This window comes from Macaca nemestrina, chromosome 2, assembly GCF_043159975.1.
Source record: "Macaca nemestrina isolate mMacNem1 chromosome 2, mMacNem.hap1, whole genome shotgun sequence".
Taxonomy (NCBI): Eukaryota; Metazoa; Chordata; class Mammalia; order Primates; family Cercopithecidae; genus Macaca; species Macaca nemestrina.
Genome location: NC_092126.1, coordinates 100,159,381 through 100,180,883, shown reverse-complemented (window position 1 = coordinate 100,180,883; position 21,503 = coordinate 100,159,381). Strand labels below are relative to the sequence as shown.

At 41.2% G+C, this 21,503-nt stretch overlaps 2 protein-coding genes across 5 annotated transcripts in view; one reads left to right on the top strand and one right to left on the bottom strand.

Moving 5' to 3' along the window:
* LOC105480174 (mutL homolog 1) overlaps positions 1–14,211 on the bottom strand; it is a 55,794-nt gene extending 41,583 nt beyond the window's left edge. For 3 of the 4 annotated variants that reach the window (XM_071091419.1, XM_011738691.2, XM_071091420.1), the window contains exons 1-5: positions 13,905–14,211; positions 10,837–10,927; positions 7,193–7,291; positions 3,758–3,831; positions 1,248–1,320 (exon numbers count right to left, since the gene is read on the bottom strand). In XM_071091419.1, the coding sequence (XP_070947520.1) occupies positions 1,248–1,320; positions 3,758–3,831; positions 7,193–7,291; positions 10,837–10,927; positions 13,905–14,020 (453 nt within the window). In that variant the 5' untranslated portion in view covers positions 14,021–14,211. The remainder of the gene's footprint in view (positions 1–1,247; positions 1,321–3,757; positions 3,832–7,192; positions 7,292–10,836; positions 10,928–13,904) is intronic. The other variant, XM_011738693.3, reaches the window with a different exon arrangement.
* Positions 14,212–14,342: 131 nt separating this feature from the next.
* LOC105480175 (EPM2A interacting protein 1) lies at positions 14,343–19,952 on the top strand. The gene has a single exon (XM_011738694.3). The coding sequence runs from the start codon at positions 14,493–14,495 to the stop codon at positions 16,314–16,316; it is 1,824 nt and encodes a 607-aa protein (XP_011736996.1). The 5' UTR covers positions 14,343–14,492; the 3' UTR covers positions 16,317–19,952.
* The last annotated feature ends 1,551 nt before the right edge of the window (positions 19,953–21,503 follow it).

Genomic DNA, 21,503 nt, shown 5'->3' with positions numbered 1-21,503 from the left:
CAGGCATGGTGACACATGCCTGTAATCCCAGCTACTCAGGAGGCTGAGGCAGGACAACTGCTTGAACTCAGGAGGCAGTGATTGCGGTGAGCTGAGATCACACCACTGCACTTCTGCATGGGCAACAGACTGAGACTTTTGTCTCAAAAAAAAAAAAAAAAAAGATATTTTTCAAGCTAATAATAATCACAAAATTTCTTAGATCATTTGAAGTTCTTGGAAATCACACTGTGGTCACTGTGGTATAAGATCTCTCTTTTTTTTTTTTTTTTTTTTTGAGACCATGTCTCACTCTTGTTGCTCAGACTGGAGTGCAAGGCCGCGATCTCGACTCACCACAACCTCCGCCTCCCGGGTTCAAACAATTCTCCTGCCTCAGCCTTCCTGAGTAGCTGGGATTACAGGCATGCGCCACCACACCTGGCTAATTTTGTATTTTTAGTAGAGATGAGGTTTCTCCATGTTGGTCAGGCTGGTCTTGAACTCCCGACCTCAGATGATCCGCCCGCCTTGGCCTCCCAAAGTGCTAAGATTACAGGTGTGAGCCACTGTGCCCAGCCCAAGATCTCTCTTAACATATATTGCAAAACACACATTTTTTTCTGCCTCCTGCCTGCCTCGTCACACCTAGGATTAGGCAGGTTACAGTGGACTTCGAGAAGATATGCTCTAGATGGGACTTGGGTGGAGGGGCAGGATGCATAACATGACAGCAGGGTGCTTTGTGGAATCACAGAAGGGAAAGAGACCAACTTGAGGCACTATACATAGGCAGCATGATGGACTTTCTCCCAGCTAATGATATAGTCATATGTCTCATCAGACACCCTTTAAGTCAAGAGGGCAAGTATTCTTTGCTTCATTTGATAGATGAGAAAACTGGGGTTAAGGGATGTTAAGTGACTTGCCTCTGGACGTACAACCATTGAGTGACAAGGCTGGGCTCTAACCCACACCTCTGGAGTCAAGCTTAATCTTCTTTCAATGCCAACTACCCTGCCATTGATTTTTGCCATCCCAGTAAAGAATCTCCTAGCCCTTAAAAAAGACAAGGAGGTCGCAGGCTGCCATGCCACAAAAGCCAATAGTCATTTATCTTGCTTAGAGGATGATATCTTGGGATCTCCATTGACTAGTGCAAATTCATTTTATTATTACCCTGAAAACTCAGAGACAATTTTAATTTTTATTCCAATATTTATACAAACAAAGCTTCAACAATTTACGCTCCCATGTACCATTCTTACCGTGATCTGGGTCCCTTGATTGCCAGCACATGGTTTAGGAGGACCTTTCAGTTTTCCATCTGAGTAACTTGCTCTAATGAGAAAATACAAGAAATTAATATCCAGTAGAGAGATAGATACTAATCCCAAGGGAAAAAAGAAAACCATACCAACAACAGATTAAAATATAGCCATATTATATATTGTCTTAATTATTTATCATTTTCCTGTTTATTTCTCCACTACTTCCATAATCATTTGAATTTGATTTTTTTTTTTTTTGAGATGGAGTTTTGCTCGTTTCCCAGGGTGGAGTGCAATGCCGCAATCTCAGCTCACTGTAACCTCCGCCTACCAGCGTTGAAGAGATTCTCCTGCCTCAGCCTCCCAAGTAGCTGAGATTACAGATGCCCACCACCACACCCAGCTAATTTTGTATTTTTAGTAGAGATGGAGTTTTACCCTGTTGGTCAGGCTGGTCTCGAACTCCTAGATACGCCTGCCTCGGCCTCCCAAAGTGCTGGGATTACAGGCATGAGCCACCACACCCAGTCCTTGAATTGGATTTTTTAAAATATCTGTTTTTCTAGCAAATGTTCCTATTTACTTGCTATCCTAAGCTACCAAACAATGGTTTTGCCACTGCCTAAGTTAACAGTAAAATTTTCCAGTAATTCTGCAATTATTTATTGAAGAGCTACCAAGTGTCAGGTCTGTGGAAGCCCTGGTAATAAAGAAAGGTCTTGGGGCCGGGCGCGGTGGCTCATGCCTGTAATCCCAGCACTTTGGGAGGCCAAGGCGGGTGGATCACGAGGTCAGGAGATCAAGACCATCCTGGCTAACACAGTGAAACCCCATCTCTACTAAAAATTCAAAACATTAGCGGGACATGGTGGCGGGTGCCTATAGTTCCAGTTACTCAGGAGACTGAGGCAGGAGAATGGCGTGAACCCAGGAGGCAGAGCTTTCGGTGAGCCAAGATCGCACCACTGCACTCCAGCCTGGGTGACACAGGGAGACGACGTGTCAAAAAAAAAAATTAAATTAAAAAAAAAAGAAAGCTCTTCATCTAGTGATGCGTAGACTTTTTACCTAACTGTAGAACAACATGCTAAGTGATCTAGAGAAGGGTCCATTCAGCCTGGGGTGGGAGTGAGGGTGAGTAAAAGCATCCCAGAGAGCCGGCAATTCATCTGTTCTTTAGAGAGGAATAGTTTCAGGTGGAGACAGCAGGAAAGACCATCCAGGAAGGCAAAAACAAAAATGAAAGCATAGAGGCTTTAGAATACATGGCAGCTGGGAATAGGTAGAGAGAAGGGGCTGGAAAGGCAGACTGAGAGCACATTGGAAGGGGCTGGTTGCCAAGATAATGAGTCTATAATCTAGGTTATCTAAGGAGGCATTAACTCACAACTCTCTCTTCAGTTAGTGACGGGGATTCTAATATTATCAGCTCATCTAGATCTAGGGCAATTATAATTCACACAGAGTCAGACGCCCCTAGCATTAATGTTGTGTACTCTGAAATTTCCACCTTCCATTACTTCACACATTTATCTGTTGAGGAAGACTGAGAAACAGACAGAACTATCCTTTGTTGAAAATATTTTCCCTTTTTTATTTATTTATTTTTTAAGGGTGGAGTACAGTGGTGTAATCATAGCTTGCTGCAGCCTCAAACTGCTGGGCTCAAGCAATCTTCCTGCCTCTGGAGTAGCTAAGACTACAGATGTGCATAACCATACCCAACTAATTTTTAAAAAATTTTCTGTAGAGACGGGGTCTTGCTCTGTTTCCCAGGCTGGTCTCAAACTGACTTCAAGCAATCCTCCCGCTTCAGCCTCCCAAAGTCACAGGCAAAGTCACTATACCCAGCCTATTTTCCCTTTTAATCTACAAACAATCTGTGTGATTTTTAAAAATTATCTTTTTTTTGGCATGAATTAGGTACTCCCACCAGTCTTCAACTAGTGAATGGCCAGTGCTTATAAAAACAAAGGTGCGATTTTGTTATCCTGAATCCCATTTTTGTTCTGTTTCAAGGCCATTCATCAGCTTCTGAAAACTGTGCCAGCATAACAGACAGAGAGCAGCTACTTGTGGGAAGGCAAACCAGCACAGGCATACACAGGTGGTGGGAGCTGGTGGCTCAGGAGCCAGCTAAGGAAACATGAACCTTTAGCATCCCAGCCACAGCCCTCTAATCAGTCCAAAGCAATACCCCAACTGAAGGACAAAGGGGCAGAAATTACATTAGCAGCTACCATTTACTTAGAACACCTATGTGTAACAGACACCTTGCTAGGCACTTGTAATACGTTATATCATATCTTTTAAGAATCCATGAAGTAAGAGTATTACCTAATAATCATCGTGGTGGATTATCAATTTATCAATAGGGAGAAAAGAAAACGTACCCAAGATCTCTGCCAAAAAAGATAACACTAGTGTTGAGGCAGGATTACTCTGAGATCCAGGCAAAAAATACATTCAGGATGAATATATATGAGTAAAAGAAGTCAGTACTATACCTGTATGCACACTTTCCATCAGCTGTTTTTGTTGTAATAGTAACATGAGCCACATGGCTTATGCTGGCCAAAGCCTAAGGAAGAAAAGAAAATAGACTGAAAGAAAAACTCACTGCTGGGTCACCCACTGTCACCTCATCAAAGGGAGAGGTTATCTGAACTGCCTCTTCCATTTTTTATTAATATGTGGCAATGAGAAGCACTTTGCTCACTTTGATGACATGCTGAAAAAAAAATGATCAAACAATCTGCAGCATAATTACTAGAACAAGTGAAAAATATGTATTAAGAAGTCCAAAACATTAATGTGTTAATAAGCAATTGTGTTCAGGTGGTAGAACTATAGGCATGTTTAATAATATTCTCAATGAAGTATCTTCTAGTACTTTTCAAATCTTGCCTTCAGAAGTTGGTAAAGGAATCACTCCAAATAGATAGTGTTTTACGTTGTTACTCAAAACTGCTTTATATAAGCAATTATTCATTTAGAAATGTAAATTTGAAATTATGCTATTAAGACAAAACAAATTTTAAAAACCCATGACCATTTTTCCCCTTTATAACCAAGATTGGTCTCTCAGACCTTTGGAATCTGTATCTTTTTTCACAAGAAGGATATTACAGTATGTAAAGGTGTAACTCAGGAACTGTGCTATGATGGGGTCTGTGTGACAGCATCTCATTAGACAGTAAATACAGCTGTGGCAAGTTCAGTTCATTGAAAGGCACATGGGTCAGGCTCAGAGATCACCAGGTCCTAGCTGGATTTTCCTGGTTTATGTAATTGAGCTAATTTGCACCATTAAAAAACATAAGGCCAGGAGCAGTGGCTCACGCCTGTAATCCCAGCACTTTGGAAGGCCTAGGTGGGTGGATCACCTGAGGTCAGGAGTTCAAGAAGAGCCTGGCCAACATGGTGAAATACCAACTCTACTAAAAATACAAAAATTAGCCAGCTGTGGTGGCATGTGCCTGTAATCCGAGCTACTTGGCAGGCTGAGGCAGGAGAATCACTTGAACCTGGGAGGCAGAAGTTGCAGTGAGTGGAGATTGTGCCACTGCACTCCAGCCTGGGCAACAGAGTGAGACTTCGTCTCAAAAAAAAAAAAAAAAAAGTAAATGATTTTGAGACCTGTATAAGGAAAGACATGAAAATGCAGAGTAGAACACAACATCCCACCAGGAAGACAGACTGCCATTACACACGGCACAGCAGATGGTCGTGCTGCTTCAGAGGCCTCTTCCCCAGCAGTGGAGCCAAGTGGACAGGGGCACAGACTCTGGAGTCAAACTGCCTAGTTTCTAATCCCCACTTTGCCATTTTCTAACTGTGTCCTCTGGCCATGTTTCCCTCATGTAAAACTGGGTAACAGCAGAACCTCTGTAGAGTTACTGTCAGTAGTAAGAGTTAATACAAAGTGCTGAGAACCATGGCTGGTACACAGAAATCCCTCAATAAATCTTCCCTGTGTAATTACAGTGAAATAACAGCCACAAAGATAACCTACAACTAGGTGAAGACTCCAGGAGGCCATGGGCTTGGAAAATGACCCAGGTAGCTGCAAGGCCAAAATGAAACTGCCTTCCTAGAGTTTGATCTAAGGTATCCTTAAAATCAGGGGCAGTCTCAGTGTAAACCAAGTCTTGGAAATTGTCCCTTCTTGGAATAATCAAGTGGTCACTGTGAGTAAGACGATACATGAGACCACCCTAGTTTGCTGTAAATTGATCTAAATTACAGAGACTGAATCACACCTGCCTTTTACTTTTTAAAAATTAAAGTAATACATGTATATGATAAAAAAATTCAAACTACTGAAAGGCCAAAAATGAAAAGTAATAGCCTCTTTGACTGCCCAACCCCATCTTCACTTTCATTCCCTTAAAATAACTACTGTAAAATAGTTTCTCTGGTCCCCCGGAACCTCCATAGAGGAACACAGCCCTGCCAAAACCTTGATTTTAGCCTAGTGAGGCCTAGTAAGACCCATATCTTCTGATCTCCAGAACGGTAGAATGATTAATTTGTATTGTTTAATGCCACTAAATTTCTGGAAATTTTTTGACAGCAACAGGAAACTAATACAGTTTTTAAAATATATATATATATTTTTTTACCAAGGAATGTTATTTCTATAAATTTATCCTTAGGAAACAATTAAACGAAACACAGTATACCTATAAGAATACTCATCAGAACCTTAAACAGGGCCAGATGCAGTGGCTCATGCCTATAACCCCAGCACTTTGCAAGGCCAAGGCAGGCAGATCACTCAAGGTCAGGAGTTCAAGACCAGCCTGGCCAACATGGCCAAACCCTGTCTCTACTAAAAATACAAAAATTAGCCAGGCATGGTGGTGCGCGCCTGTAATCCCAGCTATTCAGGAGGCTGAGGCAGAAGAATAGCTTGAACCTAGAAGGTGGAGGTTGCAGTAAGCTGAGATCATGTCACTGCACTCCAGCCTGGATAATAGAGCAAGACTCTGTCTCAAAAAAAAAAAAAAGAAAACAAAAAACAAGAATCTTAAACAGGAAAAAAAGTCAATGAGCATAAATATTCAACAGGAAACTAAACCAACTATAGTACATACAGGTAACAGAATACTATGTAGCCATTAAAACCTAGATAGGCCTATATTTATTGGGTAGAAAGATATCCATGAGGAAGTGAGTCACAAAATATAAGATCATATTTTATCCTTTTATATTTTAATCTGTTTTCTAAATCATATACTCCTATGATATGTCATATAATTTTACCCACAAATACTTTAGGATATATCTTAAAAGATAAGGACTCAAAAAAAACCCCATGACAATATTTTTATACCAAGATAATTCATAATTTCTCCTTAATGACATCAAATAGTCAACCTGTATTCAAATATTTGTCTCAAAAAAAAATGTTGTGTAGTTTGCTCCATCAGGATTTAGGTAAGAGTCATACACTGGACCAGGTTCATATGCCCCTTAAATGTCTTTTAATCTACAGGTTCTCTACTCCTTTCTCTACTCTTTTTTTCCCTGCTGTCTATCTGTTGAAGGGAACAAGTCTTTTTTCATGTAGTCTCCCAATCTCAGAATTATTTACCACCTTCCTTGTCTCTTATATTTTTCACATATTGGTACTTAGACCTAAGTAATGATAAGATTCACATTTGATTTTTTTCACAAGAAAACTTCATCGGTGGTATTGGGTACTTCCATCAAGAGACATATAATATCAGAGGTCTCTGTAGGTAAAATAGTTTATTTATGAACAATTCTCCATCTTAGAAAGTTAAAAGTTCACTAACTTTGTTCAGATTTGCATACATTTAACAAGCAAAAGGTACCAAACCTTATTTATCTATGTTGAGAAATAGATACTAACAAATGACAGACAATGTCATCACAGGAGGATATTTTGCACATTTCTTGAATCTTTAGCTTACCTCACCTCGAAAGCCATAGGTAGAAATACTGGCTAAATCCTCAAAGGACTGCAGTTTACTCGTAGTGAACCTTTCACATACAATATCCAGATCTTCTTTCTGTTAGATACCAAAAAGATGAATAAATAATTATGTTACTCATTTTTCCAAATCTTTTTGAATTCCCATTTTCTTGATTTAATCCAGGAAAAAAAATCTTCTTAGAAGAGCTTTTTTTCTTTTTTCTTTTTCTTTTTTTATTTTTTTTGAGACAGAGTTTGTGTCAACCAGGCTGGAGTGCAGTGATGAGATCTCAGCTTGCTGCAACCTCCGCCCCCCAGGTTGAAGCAATTCTCATGTCTCAGTCTCCCGAGTAGCTGGGATTACAGGTACGTACCACCATGCTCGGTTAATTTTTTCTTGTATTTTTAGTAGAGATGGGGTTTCGCCATGCTGGAGATGCTGGTCTCAAACTCCTAACCTCAAATGATCTGGCTGCCTTTATCTCCCAAAGCGCTAGGATTACAGGCATGAGCCACCACATCTGACCTAAATTTCTTATATTTTTAGTGGAGATGAGGTTTCATCATGTTGCCCAAGCTGGTCTCAAACACATGAGTTCAAGTGATTTACCCACCTCAGTCTCCCGAAGTGCTGGGACTATAGGTGTGAGCTACCATGCCCAGCCTGAGAAGAGCTTTAAAATTAGCAGTAACTTCCTTGTTTGGAATCCAGAATACCACACTGTCCTGGTGTTCCTCCTTTCTTACTAGGTGGCTCCTTCTCAGTCACTGCTGTTTCTGCCTCATGTCCTCACTTCTTGACATCAGAGTCACCCAAGACTCCGTCCTTGGACCTCTTCTCTATCTACACATACTCTCTTGATTATCTCATTCAGTCTCAGGGCTTTTTGTTGTTTGTTTAATTGACAAGCTTCTTTATTAGAAATCTCCGGCCGGGCACGGTGGCTCACGCTTGTAATTACAGCACTTTGGGAGGCCGAGGTGGGCAGATCGCGAGGTCAGGAGATCGAGACCATCTTAGCTAACACGGTGAAACCCCGTCTCTACTAAAAATACAAAAAATTAGCCAGGCATGGTGGCAGGTGCCTATAGTTCCAGCTACTCAGGAGGCTGATGCAGGAGAATGGTGTGAACCCAGGAGCGGGCGGAGGTTATGGTGAGCCGAGGTCGTGCCACTACACTCCAGCCTGGGCAACAGTGCAAGACTCTGTCTCAAAAAAAATAAAAAAAAATCTCCAGGGTTGGTCACAGTGGCTCATACCTATAATCCCAGCACTTTGGGAGGCCTCGGCAACAAAGCAAGGCCTTATTTGTACAAAAACAAAAATAAAAATAGCCAGGCATGGTGGTGTGCACCTACACGTACTACTTCAGCTGGCTGAGATGAGAGAACTGCTTTAGCCCAGGAGTTTAAGGTTACAGTGAGCTATGCTTACACTACTGCACTCCAGTGTGGGCAATAGAGTGAGATCCTGCCTCTAAAAAAGGGGAAAAAAAATTCTAATTTTTTAAAATTGCAGTAAAATACATGTAACAGAAAATTTTCCATCCTAACCATTTTTAAATGTACCGTTCTGTGGCATTAACTATATTCACACTGCTGTGTAACTATCATGATCCATCTCCAGAATTTTTTCATCTTCCCCAAACGGAAACTCTGTACCCATTAAACAATAATTTCCATTCTCCCCGCTCCCCCTGGCCCTTGACAACCACCACTCTACTGTCTCTATGAATTTGACTACTCTAGGAACTTCATAAGAGGAATCACACAATATTTGTCCTTTAGTGACCGACTTATTTAACTTAAGATGATGTTTTCAAGGTTCGTATATGTTGCAACATGTGTCAACATTTTCTTTCTATTTAAGGCTGAAATTATTCCATTTTGTTTATCCATTCATCCACAGATGGATGCTTAGGTTGCTTTCACCTTTTGGCTACTGTAAATAATGTTGCCATGAATATGAGTGTACAAATATCTGCTTGTGTCCCTTCTTTTGGGAATAACTCAGAAGTGGAATTATTTGATTATATGATAATTCTGTTTAATTTTTTGAGGAATCGCCACAGCATTTTCCATAGCACCCTGCACTATTTTACATTCCCACTAGCAATACACAAGAATTCCAGTCTCTACATCCTTGCAAACACTTGTTTTTGTTTTTGATAATAGCCATCCTAATAGGTATGAAGTGATATCTCACTGTGGTTTTTATTCATTTTCCTAGTGACTAATGATGTTGAGTATCTTTTCAGGTGAGTCTCAAAGCTTTTTTTTTTTTTTTTGAGATGGAGTTTCGCTCTTGTTGCCCAAGCTGGAGTGCAATGGCACAATCTCGGCTCACTGCAACCTCCGCCTCCTGGGTTCAAGCGATTCTCCTGCCTCAGCCTCCCGAGTAGCAGGGATTGCAGGCATGTGCCACCATACCCGACTAATTATGTATTTTTAGTAGAGATGGGGTTTCTCCATGTTGGTCAGGCTGGTCTCGAACTCCCGACCTCAGGTGATCTGCCTGCCTCGGCCTCCCAAAATGCTGGCATTATAGGCATGAGCCACCGCGCCCAGCCTTCTTGTGGCTTTTAATACCTTTACAATGCAGACAACCACCAAATATTCATCCCTAAATCTCCACCCTGCACTCCAAACTCACATAAACATCCAACTAACAGGCATCTTAAATTGAACATGCCCCAAAATGAACTTCTGATCTCTCCGAAAATCTGCTTCTTTCATAGTCTTTCCCATCTTAGTAAATGGCAACTCCTTCTTCCATTTACCAGACCAAAACCTTGAAATCATTCCTGATTCCTCTTTCTCTCACAACCTATATCAGCAAATTCTGAGAGCTTTGCCTCCACAATCAACCCAGAATCTCACTGCTTCCTACATCTTTACTGCGACCAAGCAGTCTGCAGGACAGACTGCTTCTGCCCTGTCCTGCTATTTTCCACACAGAAAGACAAAGGATTTTTTTTAAAAAACTCACCACACCACGCAACCTCTGCTTAAAACCCTCTAATAGTATCCCACCATATTCAGAAAAAAAGCTAAAGATTTTACCTTGGCCCACAAGGATTTACATGTTCTTACTTAGACCTCATCTATTACTCTTTCCTTTTCAGCCTCTAGACAAACTGGCCTCCTTCATAGTCCTTTAACACGTCAGGTATGCTTCCATTTAATAGTCTTTGCATATATTATTCTGTATGCCAATACCTTTAGGTAGCCTCACAATTTGCTCCTTGACTTCCACTGGTCCCTCAAATATCACATCCACATGGAAGCCTTCCTGAACCACTCAATTTAATTGCATCCTTTCCAGCTTGCACACTATCTTCCTCCCTGCTTTAGTTTTCTCCACAGCACTTAATGCTATCTGACATACTATTTATTATACCCATTTTTGTCTCCCACCACTATAATGTAAGCATCAGAAAAGATTTTAATCTATTTTATTCACTGCCACATCCCCTGAACAGTGCCCAGCAAAGAATAGGTACTCAATAAATATTTATTGTTGGTGCTGAACTTTTCAGTGAAAAAATCCCATCTGCAAAAGCCTAGTTTCCAGAACAGAGAAAGGTCCTGCCTCTTCCATGAAGTGCGCAAACATCCTGCTACTTTGAGGTTTTACTTACCCTGATCCCAGTGCCATTGTCTTGGATCTGAATCAACTTCAGGCCTCCCTCTTTAACAATCACTTGAATACTTGTGGATTTTGCATCTAAACTGGCAAATCAAACAGAAAATAATTTATCAGTCTGCAACTACTCTAATGTACATATTTTAATATGAGCCAAGCAATGATAACAAACTCTAAACAAATACAATAGTGCCTCATTAACATGTTTTTCCTTTGTCTTACAGGCTCATACACTGTATGAGTTTACACACTGTGTGAGAGAGGGAACAGACGGCACAGCAACCATCATTTCCAATAGGACATTCAGCACTATTTCTGTTCCTCTAGGAAAGACAGCAAGAAGTTAAAAATAGATTTCTTTTGGCAGATGCCTCTTCTTAACTAATTTTACTTTTACCTGAACTTTATTCAGCCTCAGGTTCCTTAGTGACTCTAATAAAATGTCACTAAAAAATACAAATTCTGAACGATTTTCTCTACTATTCCCTTTTATATTTATGATGCAGGTTAGAAAAAAACAGTAATGCAGAAAGTTAATAAATCTTTAGGAAGTCAATCAATTTTTCGGCCAGGGGCAATGGCTCACGCCTGTAATCCCAGCATTTTGGGAGGCCGAGGCGGGTGGATCACCTGACGTCAGGAGTTCGAGACCAGCCTGACCAACATGGAGAAACCCCATCTCTCCTAAAAATACAAAAGTAGCCGGGCATGGTGGCACATGCCTGTAATCCCAGCTACTTGTGAGGCTGAGGCAGGAGAATCACTTGAACCCAGAAGGTGGAGGTTGCGATGAGCTGAGATCACACCATTGCACTCCAACCTGGGCAACAAGAACAAAACTCCATCTCAAAAAAAAAAAAAAAAAAGAAAAAAAAAGAAGTCAATACATTTTTTGTGCTTTCAAAGAGTAGCCTACAAGCATAGACCACCTGCTAGAGAAAACAAATTTTCTCTCATGGGCTGCACGAGAAAGAGTTATCTCTTCCCCACATAGACAATTCTTTATTCAGAAACAATAGGCTGGGCATGGGGGCTCATGTCTGTAATCCCAGCACTTTGGGAGGCCGAGGTGGGCGGATCACCTGAAGTCAGGAGTTCAAGACCTGGCCAACATGGCAAAACCCCATCTCCACTAAAAATAAAAAAATTAGCCCGGCGTGGTTGTGCACGCCTGTATTCCCAGCTACTTTGGAGGTTGAGGCAGGAAGATCGCTTGAAACCAGGAGGCAGAGGTTGCCGTGAGCCAAGATCACACCACTGCACTTCAGCCTGGGCAACAGAGTAAGACTTCATCTTAAAAAAAAAAAAGAAAGAAGACAATAACTTACTTAAACATTATAGACCCTTCTCATGGGCCCCTGTATTGAAGTTGTATTAGTCAGCTCAACTTATATATTAAAAAGAGTATAGCTGGACTCCATATAAAAATCTCCACTTGAGCCAGGCGCGGTGGCTCACGCTTGTAATCCCAGCACTTTGGGAGGCCGAGGTGGGTGGATCACCTGAGGTCAGGAGATCGAGACCATCCTGACTAACATGGTGAAATCCTGTCTCTACTAAAAATACAAAATTAGCCGGGCATGGTAGCACATGGCTGTAATCTCAGCTACTCGGGAGGCTGAGGTAGGAGAATCACTTGAACCCAGGAGGTGGAGGTTGCGGTGAGCCGAGAGCGTGCCATTGCACTCCAGCCTGGGCAATAAGAGTGAAATTTCATCTCAAAAAAATATACAATAATCCAAAAAATTAGCCAGGCGTGGTGGCACACACCTACAGTCCTAGCTACTCGGGAGGCTGAGGCAGGAGAATCTCCCTTGAACCCGTGAGGCAGAGATTGCAGTCAGCTGAGATCACGCCACTGCACTCCAGCCTGGGTGACAAAGTGAGACTCCAACTCAAAAAAATAAAATAAAATAAAATAAAAAATCTCCACTTAAGGAATTAATTACAAGCCACCAAGCTAGTACGTTCAGTTTTGTTTTACAGTATTCTGGCACAGTACAATAATAGGCCCAGTTGTTCTGTCATTCATTCTAACATAGTAGAAACAAATGCAAGTCTGCCACTGCTTCTGTTACTACTATTACAAGTGAAAAGGAGAAAACATCCCCCCATTTCTTGTTCCTTCTTTCATCTACCTTCCAATTCTCTTCCTTTCCTTCAGTGGTCCTTTCTACCCACTGTTCTTTCAGTCCCATTGCCCTGAATAGTTTATACTTTCACAATAAATCCCTCTAGAAACCTACCACTCCTAACTGAAGCATTCTTTTTTCTATTAATATACGGACTTCACTAACATCAACTGATTTTAACAAAATGATCTGACATAACGTTTAGGTGTATTTTGGGCATGTCTTTTTGGAAGTTTATAGTCCACACTCACTTTTCCTTCCACATGTTTCAAATTTCTTCCCTCCACATTTTTTGTGACAGTTATAAGCTTCAAAATCCACGGATGACCCATGAAATCTGGTATCTTCGAATTGCGCCCTCCCAAGTAAAGGACAGGAAAACACTAAGTGGGGTCACTAATCTAACAATAGGGTAATCAGAAGTCAAGCCCAGAGTGCACCAGCCTGTCCTAAAACTACAAACGATTTGTTTTGAATGAAACTCAAAATGAATTGTGCCTTTGGATGTGTACAGATGATTTCTGGAATGAATGAAAAGCAAGAAAATAGTAACGCAGTATCCTCTGAAAAAAAGGTTTTTTTCCCCATCCTAAGCTTTTATACATCTTTCAACTTTGCATCTTGTGCATACCATCATTTTAAATTAAGTGGCTTCCTTAGTTAACGGTACCATTACGACAACACTGAGTATATTTCTCCACTTGCACTCCAAACAACCCTTAAAAGGTCTCGCGAGAGCGGTAAAGAAAACACACGGTTTGTGGAAATGGAGAAGGCCTGACTGGCACGTCACGGAACCCCGCGGCCTCCGCCGTTGTGGGCATGCGCTGTACATGCTTCTGCTCGGGCAAGGAGGCGTGTCCGCACCATTGAAAGGAGCGACCCGTTACGTCGTAGCCCTTAAGTGAGCCCGGCTCGACTCCCTCCGTACCAGTTCTCAATCATCTCTTTGATAGCATTAGCTGGCCGCTGGATAACCTCCCCCGCCGCGATGCGGTTCACCACTGTCTCGTCCAGCCGCCGAATAACCCCTGCCACGAACGACATTTTGGCGCCAGAGGAGTCTAGGAAACGTCTAGATGCTCAACGGAAGTGCCTTCAGCCAATCGCCTCAGTGCTTCGTGCTCACGTTCTTCCTTCAAGCTGTAGCTTACGCCGCCCAGACCCACCCTCAGCGGCAGCTATTGATTGGGCAGCTTGAATGCCAGTCAAATTTCTCAACTCTGTGGGTTGCTGGGTCTCCTCGTCCCTCCCTGAAGCGGCTGCTGCCCGCTACCTAGAAGGATATGCGCTTGCGCATTAGAGAGATCACTGTCCGCTCTTCCTATTGGTTCGTTTTTGGAGCTCGGAGAATACGAAATATCCAGCCAATAGGGGCAGAGATTCCGGAGCTGGGTTTGTGTGCCTCCGCTGAGGTGATCTGTCGCAGAGCGGAGGAGGTGCTTTGGCGCTTCTCAGGCTCCTCCTCTCCCCTTGCGGCCTTTCTAACGTTGGCCCTGGTCTTGTGGCCTCCCGCAGAATGTGGATGACGCCCAAAAGAAGCAAGATGGAAGTCGATGAGGCTCTAGTTTTCCGGCCCGAGTGGACCCAGCGTTATTTGGTGGTGGAGCCTCCGGAGGGCGACGGGGCCCTGTGCCTGGTCTGTCGCCGCCTCATCGTAGCTACCCGCGAACGCGACGTCAGGCGCCACTACGAGGCTGAGCACGAATACTACGAGCGGTATGTGGCAGACGGCGAGCGCGCGGCCCTGGTGGAGCGTCTGCGTCAGGGCGACTTGCCCGTGGCCTCGCTCACTCCTGAAGAGAGAGCTGCTCGTGCAGGCCTCGGGCTCTGCCGCCTCTTGGCCTTGAAGGGTCGCGGCTGGGGTGAGGGGGACTTTGTATACCAGTGTATGGAGGTATTGCTGAGAGAGGTACTGCCCGAGCATGTAAGCGTCTTGCAAGGCATTGACTTATCTCCAGAGATCACAAGGCAGAGGATCCTGAGCATTGACGAGAATCTACGCAGCCAGCTTTTTAACCGAGCCAGGGACTTTAAAGCCTATTCTCTTGCCTTGGACGACCAGGCTTTTGTGGCCTATGAGAACTACCTCCTGGTCTTTATCCGCGGGGTAGGCCCTGAGCTGGAGGTGCAAGAAGATCTTCTGACCATAATCAACCTGACTAATCATTTCAGTGTTGGTGCGCTCATGTCGGCAATCCTAGAGGCCCTGCAGACAGCAGGGCTTAGCTTGCAGAGAATGGTTGGACTGACTACGACCCATACTTTGAGGATGATTGGTGAGAACTCAGGACTCGTCTCATACATGAGAGAAAAGGCTGTAAGCCCCAACTGTTGGAATGTGATTCATTATTCAGGATTTCTTCACTTGGAACTGTTGAGCTCCTATGATGTAGATGTTAATCAGATCATAAATACCATATCTGAATGGATAGTTTTGATTAAGACCAGAGGCGTTAGGCGACCTGAATTTCAGACTTTACTAACTGAATCTGAATCAGAGCATGGCGAAAGGGTTAATGGACGATGTCTGAACAATTGGCTTAGGAGAGGGAAAACTTTAAAACTAATATTCTCTCTAAGAAAAGAACTGGAAGCTTTCTTGGTTTCAGTAGGGGCAACAACAGTCCACTTCTCAGACAAACAATGGCTTTGTGACTTTGGCTTCTTGGTAGACATTATGGAACACCTTCGAGAACTCAGTGAAGAATTAGGAGTTAGTAAAGTCTTTGCTGCTGCTGCCTTTGACCATATTTGTACTTTCGAAGTTAAGCTGAATTTATTTCAAAGACATATTGAGGAAAAAAATCTAACAGACTTTCCTGCCCTCAGAGAAGTTGTTGATGAGCTAAAACAGCAAAATAAGGAAGATCAGAAAATATTTGATCCTGATAGGTATCAAATGGTGATCTGTCGTCTACAAAAAGAATTTGAGAGGCATTTTAAGGACCTCAGGTTCATTAAAAAGGACTTAGAACTTTTTTCAAATCCATTTAACTTTAAACCTGAATATGCACCTATTTCAGTGAGGGTGGAGCTGACAAAACTTCAGGCAAACACTAATCTTTGGAATGAATACAGAGTCAAAGACTTGGGGCAGTTTTATGCTGGATTGTCTGCTGAATCTTACCCAATTATCAAAGGGGTTGCCTGTAAGGTCGCATCCTTGTTTGATAGTAACCAAATCTGCGAAAAGGCTTTTTCATATTTGACACGAAACCAACACACTTTGAGTCAGCCGTTGACAGATGAGCATCTCCAAGCCCTGTTTCGGGTTGCCACAACTGAAATGGAGCCGGGTTGGGATGATCTTGTGAGAGAAAGAAATGAATCTAATCCATAAGACTTTGTAGTACAAGATTGAAAAACTCAACAAGAATTTAATTCTAAAAGCAAAAATCGGTTTGAGTTTTCAAGTTTACTAATTTGGATTGTGAGAAAGTACCAAGTACCAGCCGTCCAAACTGATCACAATTAAAATTCTGACAGTTGCCTTTTTTTTTCATCTCAAATGGCAGCATGGGACTGAAACATGAGAATGCCACCTTTTTTAAAACTTAGTTTAATGACAAAGTCGTTGTCTTTTATGATATAGTTAATTTTAAAGAGATTTAGTATTAATGTGAGTTGAATTTGCGGTCTGTTTTTTAGGTGTTCTGAAGATATATGCCAAAAATTTCAGCTCTTGTTTTAATGGAGTGTTAAAATTCTGATTCATATAGTCTTAAATTATCAACTCGTTAAATGTGCTTTTGAACCAATTTGCAGAAACTCACATAGCAAGTTCATAAGTTTCCGAAAAGGAAGATGATACATACAGTGGAGGTGTTTTGTAACTATCAAAATGTTTGAGACTCTTTTTTAAACATTTCTGAGTCCGAAGGTAATACTGACAAATTTCTTCCCTTTTCCCTCCCCATCACCCACCTCAGTGATACCGACATTACTGATAGAGGAAGTCATTAGAATCATTTTTAAGTTGCTGATATAGGAGATTTCCTGCAATTTGGAGATAAGACTAATTATTGGGGGTTTTCCTTGGATTTTTTTTTATAACTAGGGGCTATTTTATCAGCTTGCCTATTAAAGGACTATGGTAAGTATAGAATCTTAATGGTTGCCAGTTAGTAATTTTTTTTTTTTTACTGTAGACACAAGTTTGGCCCTATCAAAAAGGATGAGGAAAAAAGATTTTTGCACTCCGGGATTAGGAGGTGTGAGATGTTTTAGCTTTTTTGTCTTATCTGCGTGGATGTTGCTGCTGTATTTAAAAAAATCCTGCTTAAAGTAAACACTTTGTTTTAAAATGATACAGTATCAGATTTTTTTAGATGCTAGAAATGGATTCTAAAATTTGGAACTGTGGAACACGTTCTATATTTAAGATAGCACACAAGTAGAAATATTTAAAAGCAGTCTTATTCACAGATTTCAATAATTCTGTATTTCCATTAAGATAATCTGCTTTGTGCCAAAACGGTAATTTCTAAACCTCTGTTAACCGTGAAAAGGCAATCTTAAAGTTTGCTATGTAAAACTAATTATAAACAGGACCCAACTTATATTCATAGATCCTCTCAAGTATTATACAGTTTAAAAATTATTGTTCCAAAGTCCTGTCTTAAACTATTGAAACACCTTCCAGCAAATTCAAGGAACCAGGCTACAACTAAGAATTTAGATGGAATTGATGTCTGGGCAATTAAAATAAATGCCATAAGAGCCTGAAAACCAAAGTTGTGCCAGTGGCTTTCAAATAGAGGCAGTAACCTGTCCTTCCAGAGGATGCTGAGAAATGTGTAGGGGCACTTTTTTGGTTGTCATATTTACTCGGGGCTTCTGTTGGCATTTAAGGCTAAAGACACTCATGCCCTTCAGTGCATGGGACAGCCTGGCACAATGAAGAATTATCCCTCCCAAAATGTAGATTATTTCAAGGGATAGGGCACTTTACCATTAGAAGCAAAATTAAAAGTGCAAGGTGGACAAACTGACAGAATACTACATAGGAGAGACTAATTCCAACCTTCTAAATTTGGCTGGTAAAGTACAATAAAGGCATTGATAAGTTCTGTTAGCTCACAGTAGCACCTGTAAATTGGGAATTAATAATTGAATCAGATTTAAGGGCTCTGTCCTGTTATACATATTTAAGGCAGAAAAAAATTGTATATCGATTAGGTACTTATCAAGAATGATCAAGCTGAGATTTTGGTTAATAGAGTAAGCTTACATATCTAGAAAAACAACATAGTGGGAAAACGGAAAAAAAAAAAAAAATCTGCAGGTAATTTCCCACGGCAGAGCTTTATTACTTGAGAGAAAGATTGGAAGACCTGAAAGCCACTTCCGCTTTCTAACACCAGTTCTTTAAATATTGAAATCTTGTACATTTTGTGAAATTCTACTATGTTTTGCTTAAGGTGTTAATAAAATTAGTTTGTATCGTATAGTCATTGAGTGAGGGGGAGATATAAGCCAAGGATTTTAAATTGACCCTTAGCTATAGAGAATTTGCTATAAGCTAGTCTTGTTTGTAGAAAAAAAAAAGTGTATTTTCGTGTTTTCTGTATTAAGTAATTCTGTAACTGCATGGCAGTTTTTTTTTGTTTTTGTTTTTATAAATACAGTTGTTACTGGTCCTGTTGTAGCAGTGAATATAGTTAAAATAAGTACCTTTTAAAAAAAACGATAATCGGCCAGGCGCGGTGGCTCACGCCTGTAATCCCAGCACTTTGGGAGGCCGAGGTGGGGGGATCACAAGGTCAGGGGTTCGAGACCAGCCTGACCAACATGGTGAAACCCCATCTCTACTGAAAATACAAAAAAAAAAAAAAAAATTAGCTGGGCGTGGTGGTGTGCGCCTGTAATCCCAGCTACTCAGGAGGCTGAGGCAGGAGAATCGCTTGAACCCGGGAGGTGGAAGTTACAGTGAGCCAAGATTATGCCACTGCACTTCAGCCTGGGGGACAGAGCAAGACTCCGTCTCAAAAAAAAAAAAAAAAAAAAAAATATGTCCTTACCAGTTACTGCCCTGTAGCTCATTCCTACTAGTTTTCTTGACAAATTTGTATTCCCAGTCTCCCGTATTGCTACTCAAATTGCTCCACTATGCTCACTAAGTCCTTGTTAATAGTCTTACCCTCCTTGAAACACTTGAACACTTGATTACTTTAGCTTTGAGAAGATACCATCTCCGCGTATGCTTAGTCTTTGCAGGCGCCTCTTCCCTTAAATATCTGTTCTTCGTATTTTTTTAAAAATGTGTTTTAGACTGCCTTATTCTATGTCATCTCGCTAGCTGATCTTATTTCCTTCCATGGTTTCGTTACCACTTATATGCAAATGACTCTCAGATTCATTTTCTCCTTTCTAGACCTTCCCTAATTGATACATCTAATTGCTAACAAATCCTCTTTGCTGTCTCAGGCACTACGTGTTATTGATCTTGCCCCCAATCCTGCTTCTCTCATGTTTCCTCTTTCACTAAATGGCATTACCACTACCAACCATTCATTTGTCCTTTTTCCCAATTCTCCAATGCTACCACTTTAATTCAGGCCATTAACCTACCTAATTATAGCAACAGCCTCCTTATTAGTCTCCCTGTTTTTATTTTTATTCCTTTCTACACTACAACTAAATTGCTCCAAAAGACTTACTGATCATATCACTGCACTGCTTTCACCATTGCTCTTAGGGTACTATACAAATTTATCTTCATCTTTAAGGTCTCAGTATGCTACTTCATCTAGGAAACCTTCATTGATGCTCTCTAGATTAGGTGCCCTTACTCTCCATTCCCTATACATTCTGTTCTTTCCCAAACATACACTTGGCACACTTTATTGTTACTGCTTATTGATCACTGCTAGACTGTAAGCTTTGTAAGGGCAGGGACCATATAAGCCTTGTTCACTGTTATATCTCTAGTGCTTAGCACAATGCCTGGCATTTCAATAAATGTTTGGACAAACGAGTATTTGTGTAGTGTTTTACAATTTTTGAAGCTCTCTCACAGTCTTATTTGACCTTCACAGTCATTCTGCCTTAGATTGTCCATTGGGTAACTTTTATCCTCATATTACTAATTGAAAAATGAAGATAACTTCTTTGTAACTAGGGACCTCATTGTTGTATTCCCAGAATTTAGTGTAGCGCTTAGCATGTGACTCAAATATTTACTATGTGAATGTTAAACAAACTGCGGTTTTCTGTGGTAAACACAGTAAGTAGTAAACTCAGGATTTACAACCAGATATACACACCAAATCCACTATGTAATATTAAGTTTGTATATCCATGTATAGAATCTTATTTTTTTTTTGCCCTTTATGAACAGTGTTTCATACATATATATGTGTGTGTATATATATATTTTTTTAATTTCCAAAGGAACCTACATATAGATGGAAAAGATTGGACAACTATTTAGTGAACTAAAACAATACTTAAGTGATTAAAATATTACGTTTAGTATTGGAAAAAGATAATGCCGCCTAAGAGTTAATAATCATTTTTCCTTTTGTAGGCATCAACACTAGGAGAAAATGGCATGCTATTTACTTGCTACTTTCCTTTACAGATGATTTTTGGCTCTTCTGGGATTTAAAAGTAAGTAAATTTAACAAAATAGAGGACTGACTCAGCCCTTCTGGTCACTATATTTTCAGTTCACTTGTTTTTATACCTGCAGAATGTCCTTATCACCCAAAGGGAGATGACCCAAAAGTAACATCTAGTTAATGTATACTTCTAAAGTTTGTTGTATTTCTTTGCCTTCTTGTTCCCATGCCTCTCTGAACTTAATTTCTGGGTAACTGAGGCTTTTCAGGCTTGGGTGGGAAAGCCACACCCTTAGTCTATTTCCTTAAGCCATTCTGACCAATTTAAGGGATTAACTAGTATAATCTTAGTTGGACTTCTAGTCTGAGGCATACTAAGTCATTCAGAGATCTTAACAGTAGGTGTCATAGTCATCCAGTGATTTGGTCCTTGCTGCAGGGTCTCACTTTGTCACCCAGGCTGGAGTGCACTGGTGCAATCTCAGCTCAATGCAATCTCTGCCTTCCTGGCTCAAGCAGTTCTCCCACTGCAGCCTCACAAGTAGCTGGGACTACAGGTATATGCGACTACACCCAGCTAATTTTTGTATTTTTATGTGGAGACAGGGTCTTGCTATATTGCCCAGGCTAGTCTCAAACTCCTGGACTCAAGCAGTCTGCCCGCCTCGGGCTCCCAAAATGTTGGTGTTACAAGTGTGAGCCTCTGCACCTGGCTGCAAAACTGGCTTTTAATCAGCCTTTTGGCTAAAGGATTTCTCTTTTTTTTTATTTTTTAAAAGATTTCTCGCCCAGCGCGGTGGCTCACATCTGTAATCCCAGCACTGGGAGGCAAATGTGGGCGAATCATGAGGTCAGGAGATCGAGACCATCCTGGCTAACAGAGTGAAACCCCGTCTCTACTAAAAATACAAAAAATTAGCCAGGCGTGGTGGCGGGCGCCTGTAGCCTCAGCTACTCAGGCTGAG